Genomic DNA, 22,593 nt, shown 5'->3' on the forward strand with positions numbered 1-22,593 from the left:
CCGAAACCCGAAACCCGAAACCGAACCCGTAACCCCGAACCCGCAACCCGAAACCCACCGAACCCGGAAACCCGAAACCACGAACCCTAACCCGTAAACCCGAAACCCGAATACCCGTAAACCCGGAAAACCCAAACCCGAAACCCGAAACCCGATAACCCGAAACCCGAACCCGGAAACCCGAACCCCGAAACCCGAAACCCGAACCACGGAAACCCGAAACCCGAAACCCGGAAACTCCGAAACCCGAACCAAAAACCAAACCATAAAAACCCGAACGCCGAAACCCGATAACCCGTAAAACACTAACCAAGAAACCGCTAAACCCGAAACCCGAAACCCGAAACCCGAAAACCCGAACCACGATAACCCGAAACCATGAAACCGAAACCCGAAACCGAAACCCGAACCCTTAAAATCCCTAACCCAAAACCCGAAACCCAAACCCGTAAACCCTAAACCCTAAACACTAAACCCGAACCCTGTAACCTCGAAACCGAAACCAAAACCCTGAAAACCCGTAAACCCTAACCCGAAACCCTAAACCATAAACCCTAACAGAAACCCTAAACCCGAAACCAAAACCTAACCCTGAATCCCTAACCCTAAACCCTTAAACCCTTAACCTAGAACCCCGAACCCTTATAACCCTAAACCCTTAAACCCTTAAACCCTTAAACCCTAAACCCTAATAAACCCTAACCCTAAACCCTAAACCCTAAACCCAGAACCCAGAACCCAGAACACTAGAACCCAGAACCCCAAACCCAGAACCCTAAACCCCGAACCCCAGAACCCCAGAACACCAGAACCCCGAACCCCGAACCCCAGAACCCCGAACCCCGAACCCCAGAACCCATAACCCAGAACCCCAGAACCCCGAACCCCAGAACCCATAACCCCGAACCCCAGAACCCCGAACCCCAGAACCCCAGAACCCAGAACCCCAAACCCAGAACCCCAAACCCTAGAACCCAGAACCCCAAACCCTAAACCCTAAACCCCTAGGCGCCTCCACACTGGTACTCCTCTCAACCTCTCCGCATGGCCAAGACGGCGTTGTGTCCTCTGCTCCGCCTCCTCCTCTCCCCACAGCTGGCGTGGCGGCGAGGCGATGCCTAAATCTGCTTCTCTCCCCACTGGTGGCGGTGGTGACCCCTCTGCTCCGCCTCCTCCTCTCACGGCCGGCGCAACGGACCAGCAGTGCCTCCCCTCTGCTTCTCCTCTCCCCTCGGCCAACGTGGCGTCGCCCCTCTGCTCCTCCTCACGGTCGGCACAACTCCACTCCTTGGATGTTTCACATTTCCAGAGCAGAATAAGGTATGCCTCATCTCATTCTCACATTTGTTGCTTTTAGAATCATGAACAAAACATGTGATACATTGGATATTATTTTAGATCGTGTATTTTTTGCAAAAAGTAGAAAAACCGTTTAATCCATTTAAACAACGTTTAATTCGTTTAAATGCTAGAAAGTGGGTAACCGCCCGACTAGTGTTTACCCTTCATATGGTTAGCAACTCATCCCCGTCAGGGATGACGGGGACGGGGACAGGACATCACTCCCCGTCCCTGTTCCCCGCGGTGACCCGTTTATACTGTGCAAGACCCTAATATAGACTTTATGGATGCGTTGGAAAAAAAATTTAACCCAATCATCATGGTATATAAAGGAAAACCCTAGACACCAGATGCATCCGGCTGCTCCGCACACCGCCCCTTTACCCGCGCCCCGTTCGTCGACGCGCCGCACGTCCGCTCGCGCCCGTCCGCCGGCCGACGCGCGGACCCGTCCGCCCCTCCGGCTGCTCTACACGCCGGCGCCTCGCCTCTCCGCCGACCTCCGCCCGCCTCCGGTTGCTCCGCCGTGCCGCCGCCCCTCTCCGTCGGCCGCCGTGCCGTCGCTCGCCGACGTGCGCCAGCCCCTTCACCGCTCGCGACGTGCGGCCACGCGGGCGCAGCATCCTCCTGCCCGCGGCCCGTCGACGCTGCCTCATCCATCCAGCGTAGCACGGAGCCGGGGAAAACCACGGGGAATTTTTCCCCGCAGTGACAGGGAATTTTATCCCAGCGGGGACACTGTGAGCTGCGCCGCCGCCTGGACTCGCTCGCCCTCCTCCCCATCGCGGCGCCGCTCCGGTCTCCCCGTATCCTCGCGGCCCGTCTCGGTGTCTCCTCGCCCCGTCGTCCGCCTCCTGCTGTCCTGCACGGCAGCTGGCCAGCCCCTCTCCGTTCTCCCAGTCTCGGTGAGACAGACAGACAGTGAGTCAATTTGCTTTTTAATCGTGAATACTGAATGAATGAAAGTGATATTTGCCCATTTACGAATGAATGAAACTGAATAAATCATTATCATGAATACTTAATGAATTAATGAAAGTAAGTCAACTTGTAATATTTGCACATTTTAAGTTTAGTAGCTGAACTAGTTGAATCTTTATCTTACCATTCTATTTTCTATTAATTTTGTATAACTGTATCGTTTTTTAACTACATTTATACTCATATATGGGAATTGCGGTATTGAATTTTTTGTATGTGCTGCCAAATTATGTCGTAGGACTACCCATTGAAAAATTCCTGGTTACGCCACTGCAGCTACGCCTACGTCGCCAGCCTTTGTGCGCCTGCAGGCTGCGGCTACTTCGCTTCCGTTTCCCCTCACCGCTGGCAGCCACCTCTCTCCAAACTCCCACCCACCCGGCCCTCCTGCTCCTGGCTCCTGCTCAGCTCACATGGGGAAGGGGAAGAGGCTAATGAGGACGGGTTTAGGGAAGACCGACCAGCACCCGTCTAAGCGTACTAGCAAGCCGCCGCTCATGCCCGCCTCCTCCTCCGACGACGAGATCGATGCCTGTAAGACAACACACCCTCCTTCCTCTTTCACCATTTGCTTTTCAAGCTAGTATTTCTTATGGCTCTGTCTACCGTTGCAGTCCACAAGCAGCGGGATATGATCCCCCTTGATCCCAACGATGGTCAGTGCAGCGCTTCTCATATCATGTTTTTTTTTTCACATTCCCTTGCCTGTGGATAGATAGATAATTTGAAGCTTTTCTTTTGGTTTCCTTTTTACTGAATGGATTTCAGCTAGAGAGTCTGAGGATGACCTCGAACACCCTGTCTTCGATCTTGAGGTAACATCTATGCTCCTTTCCTTCACTTGCCCTCCTCGTCTTTCAGAGTTACTCCTGTCATCAGGATAGTATTCCCTACTTCTTGGCCTAATAATAAACATACAACACTAGGGTTCTGAGCGTGATGGCCTTTTTTTTACCAAAGAGCATTTTTCTACTGCCTTTTGATTACCGGGACGTGGGTACATGTACGTGATGTGGGTAAATTGTCAATCATGGTATTTCTGAATACAATCATGGTAGGTATTATAGTACTAGCAAAATACCCATGCTTTGCTATGGCAATGTATTACAAAATGTTATAGGATTTTTTTATCGACTATACTGATATCACTTGTTTGAACCAAATATGGACTATCCCACAATATCAGGAAGTACCATGGGCTAATTTGCAAAAGAACTGTAGAAAACATTGGGGTGGCAGATTCACTGCCACCACCGCTAGAGACATTTAAAGTAGTATAGATAAGAGTGAAGTCTAATTTATCACCACCCTCAGCTATCATCTTGTTCCAGAAATCAACCCTCAACTATGTAACACCTTTTACACCTTTAAAATACCCCTAAGGGCAATCCAAACCCGTTTTAACTTTTTTTTTTCAAATATCATCTTAGTTCTCACTGCTATTGCACCCAATTAATAGAAGATGCTAAATTATTTTCCATTGTAATCAAAACAAATATATAAGTAGGATGTCAAACCATTAAAACCAGTTTTGTTTGCTCTTGTGGAAGATATTTTAACTGGTTGAGGGTTGTGTTTGCTCTTGTGTTGTATATTTTAACTGTTTGAGGGTTGATCTCTAGGCTTGAGCTATAGATGAGGGAGTAAAATTGTCTTCACTCTTACGATGATGCATTTGAAACCATATTTACAGCTGTTTTGTCATCCTGTATGATGTACGCTAACTTGATTTGCTCAAGTCAGAACAATGTCATGGAAATACTTGGCTTCTTTGTATCTATCGCAAGAAACCTTGTATGCTACACATTTTTTTATGATGATATTAGAATATGAGAACAAATCTGCGTATTGGTCAAAGCCTATCTAGAATGATGAAATTAACGTAATTTTTTCAGTAAAATTTACTGCAGACTATGCTCCAAGAAAACCATTTTTTGTAATAATCTTTAGAGTGAGTAATCGTAGTTTTTTTGCAGTACCGTCTAATATTGCAACAGTGTCTCCCAGTTATGATGCTACCATGATCACACAACTATTATGAGTAGGTTTTACATATATCAGATATGTATCCCAGTTAATCAGTCTATTATGTTACAAAGACAGCTTGAAAAGACGCTGCCATGATCGCTCTGGAGGATAGAAATTACCACATTAACTAAGAAAAAGAAAAAAAAAGGATATTAACCGTTAGATTGTAGCGGGTCCAGATTATAACTGTGTATTTGATCGATATAGTTGTGCACAAAATACAATTATATTTATAGAAATAGAATCTAATAGCTGTATATGAAATGCACTCCAGACCTATAGAATATAATATAAGAGTTGTATATGAAATCCAAACCTTATAAAAATAGAAGAGTTGTATATGAAATCCAAATCTATATAAATAGAATCTAAGAATTGTGTATGAAATCCAAACCTTCTAGAGATAGAAGCTAAGAGTTGTATATGAAATCCAAATATATTTCTACATAGTGGTATATATAGAAATAAAATTTCATAGTTGTATATTAAATCTTAACTCTACTTGAATTCTCTAGCTCCTCGAATAACTGTGCAGGGCAATCCCCTACTTTCACATGATTGAACCATTATTTTCCTGCATTTAAGGTGAGCCGGGCTGCAATTGGAATGACAATGCAAAGATCATGATCAGCATTGATTATTTGTGGTCTTCTCTTTAGTTCGCAGTCTCTTTTGATTATGTAGAAGTTAACTAACTATAGTCAGGTTGCCTTCTATCTGTTTGACACTGTTTGTCATCTTAAAATTTTCTTTCTAGGGTATATCTGAGAATGAAACTGATGACAGCGAAGGAGATGAGGATGTCAACATGGACAAAGCTGCTTGTTATGAATGGAATGACAAACATATCGCAAGATGTAAGTCCAACTATGTTAGCATATTTTTTCTAGGCATATATCAGTCTGCAATATTTCTTTGACATCAATAGTTCAATACTGAAGTTAATGAATTAGATGAAGTGAACTATGATAGTTATGTAAGTGTTGCCTGTGGACTAACCGTTGCGCTAAATTTTTTAATGGGGAAACTGTTGCCCATTTATTTGGATGTGACTATATTTCTAATTTGAAGATTGTTTATGGCCATTGTGCCTATAGTAAAAAGAGCAGGGAGGGTAGCAAAACAAATGGCTGGAGGTGATGACAGCATGGATGAACATGAGGATGATCACAAGGATAAAAATTCCTGGGGTAGAGGAAAAAATGCATATTATGATGCTGGTGAACATTCTGGTGATGATGAGGACTATGAAGAGACAAGGAGGATACAGAAAGAGGAGGAGAGCAAACTATCAGTGCAAGATTTTGGATTAGAAGATGATGAGAGTGATGAAGAGGATAAACCCATGAAGGTGATGGTCTGATTTTTCTTCTTCTTTGCCTTAGCATGGAGTGTGGCTTTTAGCCTATTCAAACTTCTCTGGTTATCTTTTACTATCAGATAGCTAATTAAAGGTATAAGTTGGGTATACACACAATGAATTCCACTCTAATGGGCCTCTTTATTCAAAATGCACTTTTGCTTTTGTTGTTACATGTTACTTGACAATCACTAACCAATGTTAATTCTGTTGTAATATATAAATAAGTTATCATTTTAGTATTTGACTAATATTATGGTGGCACCTCTTTTGCTGATCATTGAATATGAAGTTCATAGATAACACTTGATTATATTTTTGTCCATGTTAACTCTCAGGCACCCAATCATCAAGTCAAAGTTTGTGATGGCCAACCTTCTTTTGAAACCTATGTGAAAATGAAAGAGGACTTCACTATCTTGGCAAGAGATGAAAAAATGGGTTCTCCAGACAGGTCTGCTTTTATTTTACATATGCAACATTGTTATTTTTACTATTTCCTTCTCAAAGCCCATGCTTGAATTTTGTATGTTCACAACAACCAGTGAGGAAAGAAACTTCTTATCATTTTCTCATTGACATGTGGGTCCTGGACCACATGTCAATGATAGTATTTCTCTGCAGATGTTTTTTATGCTCTTACCCCAATATTTGGTTTCTCACGTTGAATCAATCTGTTGTCATTAACCTTGATGAGATGTAGATGTGCAGTATCCAAATTCAGTACCATTAGGAGTGATTATTTTTTATTTGTCCCGGTTTTGATGCGTGATGATATCCATACATGTATATTGAATTTAATGCAGTTCTGCTCCGGAACTGGTTGGATTATTGTCCGAGTTAAAAGACGCTCATGACGAACTAATGATAATAGGACCAGTCACCAATGAGGTAGTTTGTTTCTGCGCTACCTACTTAATTAACAAGCTTGTATAGATTCCTGTAGTATTTGTTGTGTTGCTGTTAGTTGTGTTTACAATTCCAGACAAGTAATCCTTTTCTGCTTGATGAGACCATTTGTGCAATTTGCCGCATTTTGTCTTGTGCCATTTTTACCCTCCAACTTCTGCATCAGGTTTACCTGCCGCAGTTTCCTTTTTGTTCTACGTATCATCTTTCCAATTAGAATTTGGAAGTAGCACAACAATGGTGGACATGTATCTTGTGTATGTTATACCCTTGATTTAAATTTGCTCGTCACATGTGCATCTCTCAATCTCAGCTCATCACTCTTGCATTTGATACCTCACACTCTGTATCATGGCATGAACATCTTGTGCTGGTCAAGTGATGTGATCATATTCTTTTTAGCTTTACAGAAGCTCATTTATAGGATTGAAAAGATGAAATATCGGTATGTATAATATAGTGCTGCAACTCACAATATTCTAAAATGTTATCTGCGCTCTGTAGCTGATTTGTGTGCCACATTGAACTCATGCTACATTGCTGCTAAGATGTATTCCGCTGCATGATGTGTTTCATACTGTATGTCTATAAATCCCTTTAGTCCTATAGGGTTTAATGATTTAGTCTGCAGTATTTGGACGCAGACAGTTGCATATTCAATTGTCATGGCAACTGATGCTGTTCAGTGAAATTTTTTTGTGCATATGTGTAACATGCCTGTGCATTGCAATGGCCCATAAAAAAACAGCTACTGGGCAAGTAAAGAAAATGTGGTTAGAATCCTCTAGGGCTTGACAGACTTGACACCATTCCGAACCCCCCACTGCATTTCTTCAGATGCCCAGCTGACTGAATTCTGTCTCTCCATGCCAGCCACAGGAAATGTTTAAATTTAAGAGGAAGAGGGGAATTCCACAAAAGTTTCATCTCATTATCAAACACACCTCTAAAAGTGATCATTCTATACATAGAGTTGGAAGTATAAATCCCTCCTATCTAAGGCCCATCTCAAACAGTCTTTATCTAAATTTTGTCTGGAACCTAGAAAAATCTCAACAAAACAACACAGCTCAGACCAACATCTCATAACATCATCAGTGAAAGCTCTCCTAAAAGTTATTATATCTACACCCTCATCAATAATCTTTTCCAACCTAATATCAGGTTGGTGACAGATCTCAAACAACTTAGGGAATAAGGTTTGTAGAGCACAATCCCCCAACCATGTATCCTTCCAAAAGGAAATGTTGCTACCATCACCTACTAACCAGCAAACCCCTCTAGCAGTCCAACACCCAGCTTTCTGCAGACCTTGCCAAAAAAATGACCTGGGCCTGGAAGACTTATGGAAAAAGCCAGAATCAGCCATATATTTAGCTCTTATGAGATTAATACATAACGAATTGTCCTCAGACTCCAGTTTAAAAATCCATTTAGATAACAAAGCAGTGTTCATAGCTCTTGTCTCTGTAAAGCCCAAACCTCCAAAATCTTTAGGAAAAGCTATATTACTCCATTTCACCATATGATATCTCCTTTTATCCCCTAAACCTTCCCAATAGAATTTGCTTCTAAGTGAATCAATCTGAATGTGAATGGATTCAGGGAGGCAGTAAAGACCCATAGAGTAAGAAGGTATAGAAGAGAGACAAGCATTTATTAAAATAGCTCTACCACTATAGTAGAGAGAATCAGCCTGCCAAGAATTCAACCTCTTTCTAATTTTCTGGATAATGTAGGAGAAATCATCAGCTCTTAACTTGTTAGGACTCATAGGTAAACCTAAGTAATGAAGGGGGAAACTACCTGCTTTGCAATTAAGCATATCAGCAACTCTCAGCTCCTCTTCTGGAGACACGCCAACTGAGAACACATCACTCTTGTGATAATTAATCTTCATACCTGAAATTTCCTCAAAACAATACAGTAGAAATTTTGTAGCCATTATCTCAGAATCAATACAAGGGATAAAAATAATTGTATCATCAGCATACTGAAGATGTGTAAGCCCACCATTCACTAAATTTGGGACTAAACCTGAGAGAATGCCATTGCTTTTGGCCAACTCGAACATTCTAGCCAGAGCATCCCCCACAAGATTAAAAAGAAGAGGAGAAAGAGGGTCACCTTGTCTCAAACCTCTAGAACTCCTAAAGAACTGAGATCTACTACCATTGATATTAACACAGACTTTTCCCCCCGGTACACAAGATTTAATCCACCCAATCCATTTATCAGAAAACCTTTTCCTTTTCAAGACTTCAAACAAAAACTCCCAACTAACTCTATCTTAAGCCTTCTCAAAATCAATTTTAAAAATGATACTTTAGTTTTGAGTTCATGTAACACCTCATGAAGAACTATACCCCCTTCTAAAATAAATCTACCAGGAATAAAAGCTGTTTGAGTATGAGATATAATATCAGAAGCAATCAAAGAAAGCCTGTTAGTGATCACCTTGCTTATAATTTTAAAACAATCATTCAACACGCAAATGGGCCTGAATTGTCTAATATTATTAGCCTCATTACACTTAGGGATCAAAGTAATAACCCCAAAATTCAACCTCTTCAGATCTAGTTCTCCATGATAAAGCATGATAAGCATCTCATACAGATCCTTTTTCAAATGATCCCAGAAAAATTTATAAAACTGAATGGAAAACCCATCTGGACCAGGGGCTGTGTTGTTTTTTGCCTGGCTAATAACTTTATCTAACTCCATTTCAAAAGGCTTATCCATGTCCTCTCTAACGTTCTTAGGAATCAATCCAGAATCTGACCAAAAATCTTCCTTCATGTGAACAGAAGAAAGGGTATCAGCTCTAAATAAGTTCTTATAAAACTCTACAATGTGATAAGAAAGGTCCTCCTCTTCTATCAGTCTCCCATCATCTACTAAAGAATGAATCAAACTCTTCTTTTTCCATTGGCTATCTTATGAAAATAAGAAGTATTTTTATCTCCTTTTAAAAGCCACTCCTCCCCACTCCTCTTGTGCCAATATAACTCTTCTAACTCCAACATCTGGTCCAACTCTTTCTCTACCTTATATCTCTCTTCCCACTGCTCTGGACAGAGATCATGTAGGTTAGCCTCCAAGTCAAAACTTTCCAGCTTAGACACTAACTCTTGTTTAGCTCTTTTCCACTCACTATTTTTATTAGCACCCCAACCTTTTAGAAACTTTCTGATACTACAAAGCTTTCTATTCCAGAAATTTAGAATATAATCATTATCTCTAATAGGCATTTTCTCTATCACCAGCTCTTTAAAATTCTCAGTCAGAGTCCAACCTGACTCAAATTTAAAGTAATTATTTACAACTCTTATCTCATCACCAAAAGAAAGGAGGAGGGGAGAATGGTCAGAACCAGATCTCAGCATAGAGGAGAGAGAGGCTAGGGGGAAATGATTTTCCCAGTGGGAAGAAACAAGAACTCTATCTAACACAATCTGAATGGGAGAGGTTTGCTTGTTAGTCCAAGTGTACTTGTAACCAGATCTAAAAATCTCTCTAAGATTAGAAGAGTCTATGAAATCATTAAAGCATCTCATCATATTATGATCAATATTACCATTGGACTTTTTATGGGCAAACCTGTACATGTTGAAATCCCCCCCTACAACTAAAGGGTGAGAAACACTATTGATATAGCATCTAACTTCATCCAGAAAAACTAATTTGTCTACATGGGTAACAGGTCCATAAATATTCATAATGATCCACTCAAAACCATCAGCTCTATTTTTCACACCCCTACTATGGAAATAATCACCAGAAAAAGAAAAAAAGACTTTCAAAAATATCTATATTCACCCCTATTAACAGGCCACCTGAAGAACCCACTGCAGCTTTATAACTCCAATCAAGATTTCTATTATCTTGCAAAAACGCTAACTCTCTGTCAGTGAAATTCTCCTTAGTTTCCTGGAGACAGACTATATCTATTTTATTATTAACAATAACCTCTCTGACTTGATTTCTTCTGTGATTACTACCTAATCCTCTAACATTCCAGAAAAGGCCTTTCATGAGCACTTATTTTTCTTACTAGGTCTACTTCTCTTTTTTGGCTCCTGTATGTCCACCCTCTCAACCTTTGTTACAGAATCAGTAACCACCTCTATTTCCTCATCTCTCATAACCACATTTTTATCTTGCTTTTTCTTCCATTCACACTCAGCTAAAGCAGCTTGAGCCAACTCTTTTGCTTTAATTGTTGCAATGTTTCTATCAATCTCTCCCCTATCTTTTCCTAGACACAAACCAGCTTTTGTAGCAATATCTTCTAATATAACAGAATCAACATGTTGAAAAATAGCAAAAGAATTTAGAGAAGTACCTGAGTTATCCAAATTCTTTTTCTTAGCAAGGAATTCAGCTCTCTTCTGAACTGGGACAGCTTGACCTTTGTTCCTGTCACTCTTTCTCTTTACTAGGATTGGAATATTTTCCTTCTTCTTCCTTGTCTTCCTAGAGGAAACCACCTCAAAAGAGTCTAACTCTTCCATAGCTTCTTCAGCCCTCATTCTTTCAATATCAAAATCAGTGGGAATTTCACACCTCTCATTCAAACCCATAGCCATATCCATTCCTAGGCAGGAAGGGAGAATACCCCTATTATCATCCTCTGTTATGTCATCAGCCCTCTTTCCAACCTCAGCACTCCCATTCACCTTATCTTCCTGTGTCTCCTGAGTACAAATTCCCATCTCATTCTCTTCCCACACAACCATAGCTAGAGGATTTGTCTCTTTAGAAGCAGATAAATCAGCCATATCTAGTTTCAACATGGGGATCGGAGAGAAACAACTCTTGTCACAGTCAGACACTTTTTTTTAGGACTGCCCTGTATTTTTGCCTGTTTTAGGAGGAGCTGAAGCTGCTACTTTTTTCAGTTTGTCCTGTACCATCTTTTCAGACAAGCAACTCTCTTTGTCATCCTCTCCATCTAGGTCATCAGCATCATCATTATCTTTCTGATCTTTAGGAGAAGGAGGGTGACTAAATGCTTTCCTCTTAAACCCCTCAGGTTCCCACCACACTTTGTATCCCACTTTGTTAATATATATCAACATGGATACAAAAAGTTCATTGGGATCTTTGCAAGCCACCCTCACTCTCACAGGTCCATCACCATTTAGTGACTTCTCATCCAACAGTTCAAACTCTCCAACTAATTCAGCTATTTCTCTAACAATGTTTGGAATGCCAAAGATTTTCACCCATACAGCCATTAATTCATCTACTGCTTCCTCAGTCATAGCAGTTTCCACCACACTAGCTTTAATCGGATAGCAGTCAAAGTCAAAACTCTTAGTCCTAGATAGTTGTCTCCTAATCATCTCAGAAGGGAAAGTGACTAAAAACTCTCATTTAATTTCTTAACTTTCCACTCCCAGTTGATGTCTGAAAACATGTGATTTAATTCCTTCTCAATTTTATCCACCTCCCCAATCCCCTCAATGATTGACATGATACCTCTAACTAGGATTTTCTCAGACTCAGCAACAGGGATATCCACATGTAAACTAAAGAAACCCTGTCCTGGAATACCAAAGCCCACCAACTTAATCCCTCTCCTCTGAACATTCAAAGGACAACTAGAAGCTATGTGCCCAGTATTGTGGCAAGCATAGCAGAGGGGAGGGTTAGAACAATTGGCTTGATGATGTCCCTCTTTTCCACATTTGAAACATTTGATTGGGGTTTTTGGAGCAACACCTCTCTGATCACTATCTCTACGACTCCCATCTCTCCCTGAAGCAAGCGGAGAAGCCGCCTGAAGTCCTGTGGAGGCTGCGTAGGGTTCCCAGAAAGGACGTTGCAATCCTCAGGCCTCCATCCCCCAGCTCTACTCATCTCATTTGAGAAATTTTGGTTCGGGTTTTGCCAAAGTCTACCCTTCCCCCAATTCCCCTGCTGAGCTCTCTCCCAATTTTCTCCCTGAGCCCTCTGATTGTGAAACAGCTGCTTCCTGAGATCCTCTTCCTCCCTAGGATTCGCCCCCAACAGGCCACGATTAGGGATCATACCTTGATCAGTAGCCTTCTTCGGATCCGGGTCCTGCCGCTGCTGGAATGGACGACGCTCCATCACCACCTGCGCGTAGGTCCGCTTGTCTCTTCCCTTCGTCTTCACCCGTCAAACCCTCCTCGCGAGATGCCCAAACCTCCGAATCTCAGCTGGCAAGGCTGGAAACCCTAGCACCAACTCACGACTTCCCTTCCGAACCCAGAGCCACTCACCTCTCAGCTCGCACTCCGCATGGGGGAACATGTCATCAAACCCTAGCCCCCCCTGGGCCAACGTCAATGGGCCGTCACCCTCCTTACCATACCCGTTCTGCTCAACGGACTGCAAAGCCACCTCCTCCTTGCCTCCTGGATCTCCATCCCGCCATGGATCCATGGGCCACATTGGGGCCGGGAAGAGATCCACCAGTGAGAGCCCACCATCGCCATGCTCGCGTCTCGCCATGCCCGCTCAGATCCCGTGGTCCGTATTTTCCACTGGCTGACAAAGATCCTGAATCCCACTGGCTCTTCTGATTTTCCTTCCTTTCTTTTTGAATCGAAGGGCGTTCATCGATCTTCTGAAGGTTACAGCAAATCTTGCTAAAGGAATAAGGAACAATATATTATTCTTATGGTTGTTTTATATGATTGTTCTTCTTAGTTTAGCTCTGCTTGCCCATGTCATAATAAGCTTTGTACTGCAGGTGTCAGCTGGGCTAGGCAAGGATAAGGGTAAAATGCAGCCTTTGGATGTGAAACGAGCTTGCCTACTGGCTTATTGTCAGGCTATAACCTTTTACCTCCTTATGAAAGCTGAGGGATTGTCTGTGCAGGATCATCCTGTAATTGCTCGTCTTGTAGAGATGAAGAGTACAGTAGAAAAGGTTTGTTTCTTTTCTACAGCTACCTTGTTCTTTTATGTCTATTTGCTGTAAGGAGTTAATGTATCTCATCATTCCACAGATGAAACAGGTCAATGTTAACTTTCCAAGACAAAGCAAGGACATTGATGACTATTGTGTGCCCGACAGCAGCATCATGGATGTGCCAGACAAGATGATTTCTTTGGACAAGGAGAATATATCTAGCAAGTTACTACTACAAATCAACGTAAAAATAGGACTGGTGCTACTTTATATACTTATAATATAATGATTAAAATATTCTGATGACTCATTATGACAATAATTCAGGGTGTGGAAGCTGCTGAATTGACAAAGAATATCCACTCTAATAAGAATGACCATGAAATTGCCAAAAGAAAGGGCAAGGTTGAATTGTGATCAATATTTCAAATATCTTTTAGCATTTATTTTGAAAACAGTGTAGATACATAAAAGCTGAACAAGTAAAAATTGTAGGACGAGCATATTGGTTCTCAAAGCCTTGAAATGTTGAAGGTAAGAGCAACCCTCGTAGAGAGGTTACAAGAAAAGGGTCTCTATAATTTGACGCGGTTGAAGCCTGAGAAGGTTTCAAACACCAGGAAAACTCCTAATAGGTGAGCAAGTTGTGCCATCACTTGCACATATTTCCATGGTTTTTACATTATGTTCTGTGGATATTCAGAAGAGACCTGCAAACGTTGGATGATTTTGACGATGAAGTGCTGAAAAATAGCCATGTAAGCACTCCTAGTAAGATCCTGGTAACTGCAGCAAAATCCAATAAAAACAAGGTATGCATATATAACTTTTGTTGTAATTTTTCCATTTTATGTCTGGTTTCTTATTAATTTCTACAATTCTTAAATTTTGTGATAATATGTAAGCTGGGGATAATTTCAAGTGTGCTTGGTTCACCAAAATCTTTTCTTGAGATGATTGAGATGCAGATCTAGCTCCAAAGCTACAGGAATAAAACTGTTTATGGCAGGCATTCTTATATACTCTAGAATATTGATGTGTAAGTAGTTTACTGCATTAGAGACTCAAATATCCTACTTCAATCAAATTAACTAAAATCTACACACATTTTGAAAACTTGATGTTAGCTTTTGGTCTCTAGCCTGTCGTTTAAAATGTGAAAACTGCTGCAAAATACTTGCTAATAACTAGTCCCGTAGTTCAACCTGACATGAATTTGCTGGAGATGCTATATTTGGTACACTTGGATCTGAACTCTCAGAGTTTGCTAAACTTATAGCCTTGATGTAGAATCCTTCATTTTTCTTTTGAAATATCACCAGAAATATAACTGAGTTATTGGTTCTTTAGACTGCGGTGATATTTCTTTATCAGCCCTGGTGTCTTGTTCCCACTACCATGCTCTTGCACACAAGATCTCGTTAATCATTTTAGCATGTGCCTCTTCTTTGTTGTGCCAGTTTTCAAATGCACTTGTATGTTATTTGGGGTAATGGTGGTTGCAACAGGTGCTTACTCTTCTGTTTTTTATTTGTTACCTTTTCAGTTTGTCTCTGGTGACGACGAGCTTCCAAAGCAAGATGATATTGGTGAAAGACGACGAAAGCATGAATTGCGTGTTCTTGCAAGGGTAGGAGCTACGCTTGAAGATGATGACTTGCCAGATGAAGATGAGCGTACTGATGGCAAACTTAACCAACTCAGTGAAGATGACAGTGATGATGACATTGGAGCATCAGAGTCTGAAGACGAATTTTATAAGGATGTTAAAAGGCAGAGGATTGAAAAAATCTTGATTAAAGAACAGATGAACCCACAGTAAGTTATACTGATAAAGTATGATGGGTGTTTTAGAAATGTCATCTAAGTACTAATTTCTTGTATTACAGAAACCCCAACATTCAACAAGTGGAGGAAGAAACTGAAGGAGATGGCAAGAGGAAGATCTCATACCTGGTAAGTGTTTTGTTCACCCAGTTGTAATTTTAAAATTTCTGACATGTATGCCTAAACAAATATAAAATCTTGCAGATGGAGAAGAACCGAGGGTTGACTCGTTCTAGAAATAAGAAGCTTAAGAATCCACGGAAGAAATATAGGGTAAGTAGCATAGCATACTAAAACACAGTGGAACTAATCATTGAGAAATGAGAACTTATGCACCGACTTGTTTGAGTGTTCAGGTTAAGCATCAAACAAAGCTTGTTAAGCGAGGAGGTCAAGTGCGTGGCGTGAAGAAGCCCTCGGGGCCATACGGAGGTGAAATGTCCGGTATCAATCCAAATGTGAGCCGTAGTGTTAGGTTCAAGGGCTGATGGATTGAATCGATTACATCTGTTTCATAGTTTTAATTTAACAATTTTGCCGAGAGAGACCCATCGATCATCTTTGCGTTCTGTCTAGATTTTGTACTACTAACTAGAGTCTTAGAGCCCACCCAAGGGGGTGAGTTGCCGGAAGCAAGCAGATGTGCAGGATTCAGATATCGGAGGCAGAGATGGACCAGTATTTTTTTTTTCACAATGGATGCCAGTGTATGCTCATGCTTATCGTGTGAGTGATATGCCTTAGAGTAACTCTGAGAGACTATTTATCTCACTTGTCATACTAAATTTTATTATTTTATACAAAATTTATCTTCTAAGAGACTACATGTTATTTGAATGACTAAGGCCCCGTTCGGCATGAGGGGTAAGTTAACTTATGCATGGCATGGAAAACGTACTAATATATTAGTACATAATTAATTAATCATTAATTATTAAAAACATATAAAATAGGATAATATGATTTTTTTAAACAATTTTCCTATAGAAATTTTTTACAGAAAATACATCGTTCAGTGGTTTGGGAAACTGCACGCGGAAAATGAGAGGGGCTTAGTTAATTTATGTCATGGTCTAAATATAGTTCCTCAATAGTCAAATCTAGCAGGTTATTTTTTCCACCGTTAATATTGCTATTTGTGGGTTCTATGTGGGGAGATTCACATGTCATCCTCCTTGTCAAATTTAGAGAGGGAGGATGAATAGTATGAGTGCATATCATATTTGGAGTTGTGAAACATGACATGAGTGATTAAATTTAGTTTTGGAGAGTCAGAATTTAGTCATTCTTTTGGAGATGTTCTTAGAGACAATCATAGAGATGTTGTATCATATACTTTATTCTTTAAGATAGATAGTGTATTATTGATTAATGAATGTGATTCGTTTATAAGATTCTTTATTTTGTAAGCTACTATTTTATTGTAAATGGTTTTGGAGATAGGGATGCGAAGGGTTTTGGAGATAAATCTAGCTAAGTATACTACATCCGTCCTTCTATTGGAATTACAAGGCAGATGGAGCATTCAAAATTGGAAAGTTTATTGGGGCACTACAGCTATTGAATACCGAAGCCATTAAATTTGCTTTTATTCGATCCGATTTATCTATCTCAACATGGCAACATGCACATCCAAGTCTCTCTAGAAAGTAGAAACCACCTCTGGATTCCTCCACATACATAGAGAATAACTAGAGCTAGCTAATCAAAGATGTTGCAATGCCCTACAACTCATCCTTCAAATTTGTACCGGAGCTCCTCTTCCCCGTAGTCGTAGTCGAAGCTGTGCTCTGACTGTTGTCTGTTTTCTTCGTCGTCGCTGACGAATCCGCGCGCTTCAGCTTGAAAGGGATGCTAGCATGATTCTTGATGAACTTGTACATCTCCACCACCGTACGGTCCCCCTCAAAAGTAATCTGCAAAAATTAACGCAGAGACAAATAAATTGAACTGGTAAATATGCCCATATGATTATTGACCCTTCCAGGAGAACTGAAGCTCCTCTCAGAACCTCACAAACAAAGCTCGTCACAGATACACCTGAACATTATCTTCAATTCCTAACCTCACCAAATATTACATCCCATGACTTCAATGCCATAGGTGCTGGTGATTAAATATGTGCAGGCTTATAAAGGTTGTAAATTTATAGCAAGAAGCCAGGGGAACACATGCATTTTGAATAATGCGCTCAATGTATATGATTCTACCTAGCTGTATGCTGGATAGACTGAGAGCAAGATACATTTCGGTTTTAACTGATTTCAAGAGATCTAGGCAATTCCATCAAAGCATGATGGTGCTGCTCACAAACCTCTAGGAGAGATGAGAATAATGTAACCACTATCAACTGGAGAAACAGAATACAATAACAGATGCATCCCTCAATAGGACAGGAAATACATGTTTGGGCACTTACAGGCTCAAAACTTTTTTTTCCTGCTGGATAAAAGAGGATCGTTGGGAATCCATCAGGCTGTGACAACAAGCAAGTGTTAATTCTGTAGTATGGAACGCCTACTACATAATGAATGAATAAAAAAATAAGATTAAGCATGCACGCATTGAAAAATTAAGACAATCAGATAAAAACATAGCAAGCTATAAGCCACTCTTAAAGGTGAAGATTGCATGGATATTGGAGGGCAATGGATTGTTCTAATTACAAGTCAAATTTCACATGCTACAGTGGAACATAATTCTATCACAAGATTTGAACAAAAAAAAATTCAATGGACACTACTTCCTCAAATTATTGTACCTGAGGTTGTGGAGCACGAATGACCCTACATGGGTGAGAAGTAAATATCTATACTCCTTTAAAAAGGCTCCAATAGCGGTGGTAGTGAAGCTACCACCCCACTTACTCCTAATGTAGTTTTTACATATTACCCTTGAACTTTTTAATATCACATAATGACTAAATCTGAATGGATAGCCACACACACACACATACATATAATTAAATTAAGGTGAGTATTCTCTATAGCAAAAATGTGTGAGACATATTTCATGGAAAATATGCTTTTATTTATTTGAGGGAATATTATATGTTTTTCCTTTTATCTGTAGCAAAGCAAGAGCATCTAACTAGAGCATTGAAATGTATGCAGCATCAGATGAAACAATGAAGGATGGATATAAACCTTCCTGTGCATTATGCCCAAGTGCAACTTCGACTAAAGGAGCAGTTGGTGCGACCCTCAGATATGTTCATAACTAGCAGTATTTCATATTGTTATGCACAAGTTCTTTTAACAGCAATAGCATAGGACAATAGAATTATTCATTTCGTGCCACCAAATTTACAGGCAGCAAAACAGACCTTTGCTCGCGGATGCTCATTGGCAGTGCCATCCATTTTGGCTATTACAAGGGAGTTGATGCCACGGAGATGCTTCCCTAGCTTGTTGTAAGTAGGCTCCAGTGACTGACAATGCCCACACCATGGTGCATATATCTGAACACCATGACGCAGTTATGGACCATACTTAAATTACATTCTCTCGTTATTTATATTCCAGGAAGAACATACCTCCAAAAGGACATCTTTTGATTCATCCAAAACTATCTGATCTAGGTTTTTCCCAACAACGATTTTGACATCTCCATCATTCTGTAGGGAACACAAAGAATGTTTCACTATAGTATAATGAGTGGAGAAAGGCTGTCATATAATTATTGAGACTCACAGATTCAGGTACAGGTTCAGACTTGTAGAATGGTGTCAGCTTTTCCTCCAAGAAATCCTCAGCAAATCTCTGAATGTTGTCAAAGGAAAGCAATCACTGCAGATTACAATTGTTTGCTAGGACAAGCAAAAGGATGCATTGCTTCTCAGGTTACATTAATACAGCACAAGCGAAAAAAAATGCATCGGTCAAAAATCAAATAATTATTGATTGGCAACAACACACAAGCTTGAAAATTAGTAACGTGGTGAACATATGCATGGGCATATGTCAAGTTGTCAACAGTTACCTTAATATTCTCTACCGACATTTCACCATCAAGGAAAAATTTCCTAGCATCTTCATTCCCAGTGTAAGCAAGAACCTACAAAGTCGTATTTACAAAGAAAAAGATAATGCAAACACATTAAACATAGGCAAAATTGTAGAATACGATTTCAATGCAAGAAACAACTGTGTAGACAAAAAGGCATTACTGTGGTCTCTTGTCCAGTGATACCAAAGTAGTTGGCAACTGGTTCACCTACTTCCTCGTTGTCACGCTCCACAAATACAAATAAAAGCTGCAGTTGTGCCACACACCTCATCAGCGGAAATCAGTGGTAGTAGAGAAAATAAACACATAGGTAAATCAATAGAACAGGAACGCGATAGTGTGTTCCATACAAAATTTACGTAAAGCACATGAAGAAGGCAAGGGATTAAGTTCGCTGAAAACTTGACGGATAAAATGAAATTACTACCTTCCCCTTGAATGATTTTGCTGCTTCCTTAAAGGTGGGAAGAAATCTCGATGATTCATTTGCAACAACAAATAGTAAAATCTGGTTTGAAAAATAAAAACTTAGCATGCCAATAATGTATAAATGGACTAACAACATGAGAAATGTACAGAAGGCAATCCCATCGCTGACAATTAGACATGCCTGCTTCTTGATTGGATTGTCAAAAATGGAAGGCGCGGTTTCCTGTGTGAGGGTGATGACCAAAGGAAGCTTGTTTGCGGATACAAAATCGGCAATTGCAGATGCTTTGAACTGCCCATCTGCAAGATCGACTATATTACATCCAACAACGAAGCCACATATAAAAAAAACTATAGAAACAAGGGGATGATGCTTAGAGTAATAAAAGGCAGAGAGACTTAAGAGAGAAGGATACCATAGAAGGTCAACTTCTCCTCCTCTTGTTTCTTGAGAAAGACTAGGGACGGGCGGTTGGCCGCTGGGTCAATGTGAAAAAGCTTAGCAACATCAGGATTAGAAGTCTGGTAAAAGCTGACAGCATCTTCCAGCCTCGAAGCAGCAGTAATCTCGTTACTGTGAGGACCCTGCTAATACGTAGCATTTGAAAAGAGGAAGACAGCACAGCACAATTCATTACAATCAATTAAAAATGCGTAGTAATTTGGAAGGAAGGAGAGACAAACAAACAGGGGGATCGACATTTGGGTTGACTAGAGTAGAAAAGAATGTGCACGATGATCTACCAATAGGGAGTCGAGGAAGGCAAGAACGGCCTTGTCCTCCCCGGTAAGTATCTTCTCTGCCTCGTCGACGGTGGTGATGTTGTGCACCCCGGGACCTAGCTTCTTGTTGATCCACGATACGATGGCTTCCCTAGAGCAAAGCAAAGGGAATCAAATCGAAGGCGAAGGGACAAAAAGTCAACAAGTATATAATACTAGTAAAAAAAAATGGGAGTAGGAGTAGACGATGAGATGGGATCTGGACGCACTTGGTTCTTGCGCCGTTGTAGTCCTTGGGAACGCCGTCGATGAAGAAGAGGATGGTGGGGAATCCCTGTACGTCGTACTTTTGGGCGAGATCAGTGTCCTCGGTGGCATCGACCTTGGCCAGGGCGACTTCATGGGCGAGAGGGGCAAGGTCGGCGGCGGCGGCGGCGTAGTCCGGGGCGAGCGCCTGGCAATGGGCGCACCAGGGGGCGTAGAACTCGACCATGACGTGGCGGCGGGAGGCGAGGAAGTCGGAGAAGTTGGCGGCGGAGAGGAGGACGACGTGGGTCTCGTCGACGGGCGGCAGGTCATGGTCATGGTGAAAGAGGTCGTCGTCATCGTCGTCGTCGTCGGGGGAGCCTTCTTGGAGCCAGCCGTCGGGGTCGTTGGCAGGGATGTCGTCGGCGTTGTCGATGAGGTAGTCGAGGTCGTCGTCGGAGGCGGAGGCGAGGAGGAGGAGGAGGGCGAGGGGAAGGACGATGAGGAGGAGAGATCGGAAGGGCGGCGGCATCATGGGCTCTTACCACTACTCTCACACTCACTGTTTCCTTGCTTAATGCTGGAGGTAGTTCTTGATGGCTGCCTATAAAGAGAAGAGGACTCGGATCGATCGATCGAGCTCGAGCCTTTTCTTTCTTTCTTTCTGTTTGACAAAAAACCAAAAATAAAACCAACTGCCGTGCCGTCCGCGTGACTGCCGAAGTAGTGCGGAAGATTTTTTTTTTTTCCAATCTTGCTTGGGCCTACGGGCCTTAACCAAGTCGTCGCAGGGAGGACCCTTCTTCTCGCAGATCGATCGGTATCGATCTAAAGCTCGCGTCACGGCGACCTCGACCTCTCTCTCTCGCCCACGGCTCTCACATAGCTACACATCTCGGAGACAAACCTTTTCTTTTCCTAACCTCCGTCACCCCTAAACCATACCCAACACATTGATATGTCTAGTGATCATATCATAGCTTGTTGGAGCTAACATGGCTTGGAACTAATCTCACAAGGCTTGGGAGATCTATGCAAAACTCCACTCTCTCAAGCACATCTCAAATAGAATATCAATACCTGATGTGAGTAGAGGACAAGAACAGAGAGAAAGGGAGAGGGATGAAAATAAACTGATGGCGATGTCATATATTTAATTTTATAAAATTACCATGACATATAGCCACCAATATCACGAATAGTAACATTATTTTTTCAATACAACAAATTTGTAGTGTCATGGATCAAACTAACCCTATAAACAAAATTGATGTTGCTATAAGATGGATAAGTGAACTGTGGTGCCAGTGGTTAAATAGAACTAAAAACTTTTGTGGCTAAGACAGAGGTTAAGACATAGGCTTGTGTCGGGCTCACTCTCCTCCCTTCAAACATACGTTTTAGTAAAAATGCCATATTAGTCTATCAAATTCAGTGAAGCACAGTTGCTTGGCATTCCATAACATGGAGATCATGTTAAGTCTTCTTACTGAAAAATAGTGATATGTATCATTTTATAGTAGAATTTCATGCCTTCAATTTTCATTCTGTTGAAGTTTTCGTGATGAAAGACTGTGATATGTATCAAATTTAGCGTAGAATTGATGTGGAGAGTGCAGATGACTGGTAGTGCTTAATGGCTTGATGTGAATGCACAAACAGTGAAAATGTGTGAAATTGTGAATGCAAACACCTTGAATGTGTGTGCTTTGTAAATGTGTGCTCAGTGTAACATGTATGATGCAACCTTCCATCATTCGATGAGATCATGGCATGATTTGTAATGTGATCATGTCCAACAAAATTTACGCCATTATCTATCTTTTGGCATTTGCTTATACTTATAATTTAGAGT

The 22,593-nt window shown here is 41.1% G+C and overlaps 2 protein-coding genes across 5 annotated transcripts; one reads left to right on the forward strand and one right to left on the reverse strand.

The window, feature by feature from the left end:
• Nucleotides 1-1,917: 1,917 nt before the first annotated feature.
• Nucleotides 1,918-16,150, forward strand: LOC102720946 (something about silencing protein 10-like). Of its 4 annotated transcripts, none has more exons than XM_040520791.1 (17): nt 1,918-2,262; nt 2,561-2,856; nt 2,937-2,978; nt 3,091-3,137; nt 5,108-5,207; nt 5,448-5,701; nt 6,049-6,164; nt 6,517-6,601; nt 13,344-13,523; nt 13,603-13,749; nt 13,833-13,910; nt 14,001-14,140; nt 14,209-14,317; nt 15,052-15,323; nt 15,395-15,461; nt 15,537-15,605; nt 15,689-16,150. In XM_040520791.1, exons 2-17 carry the CDS (start codon nt 2,736-2,738, stop codon nt 15,818-15,820), a joined length of 1,959 nt encoding a protein of 652 aa, XP_040376725.1. In that variant the 5' UTR covers nt 1,918-2,262; nt 2,561-2,735; the 3' UTR covers nt 15,821-16,150. The 4 variants fall into 4 exon arrangements, with proteins under 4 accessions (XP_040376725.1, XP_040376724.1, XP_040376726.1 ...); XM_040520790.1 differs by having other exon boundaries at nt 2,599-2,856; XM_040520792.1 differs by having other exon boundaries at nt 1,918-2,246.
• A 742-nt stretch (nt 16,151-16,892) lies between these two features.
• Nucleotides 16,893-21,437, reverse strand: LOC102716935 (protein disulfide isomerase-like 1-4). The gene is made up of 12 exons (XM_006648128.3): nt 20,762-21,437; nt 20,514-20,643; nt 20,186-20,354; nt 19,951-20,069; nt 19,768-19,848; nt 19,501-19,587; nt 19,314-19,388; nt 19,025-19,093; nt 18,868-18,948; nt 18,658-18,792; nt 17,752-17,808; nt 16,893-17,248 (listed from the first exon to the last, which is right to left on the reverse strand). The coding sequence occupies exons 1-12, from the start codon at nt 21,271-21,273 to the stop codon at nt 17,057-17,059; spliced, it is 1,707 nt and encodes a 568-aa protein (XP_006648191.1). The 5' UTR covers nt 21,274-21,437; the 3' UTR covers nt 16,893-17,056.
• Between the last annotated feature and the right edge of the window lie 1,156 nt (nt 21,438-22,593).

Source organism: Oryza brachyantha, chromosome 2 (assembly GCF_000231095.2).
Source record: "Oryza brachyantha chromosome 2, ObraRS2, whole genome shotgun sequence".
NCBI lineage: Eukaryota > Viridiplantae > Streptophyta > Magnoliopsida > Poales > Poaceae > Oryza > Oryza brachyantha.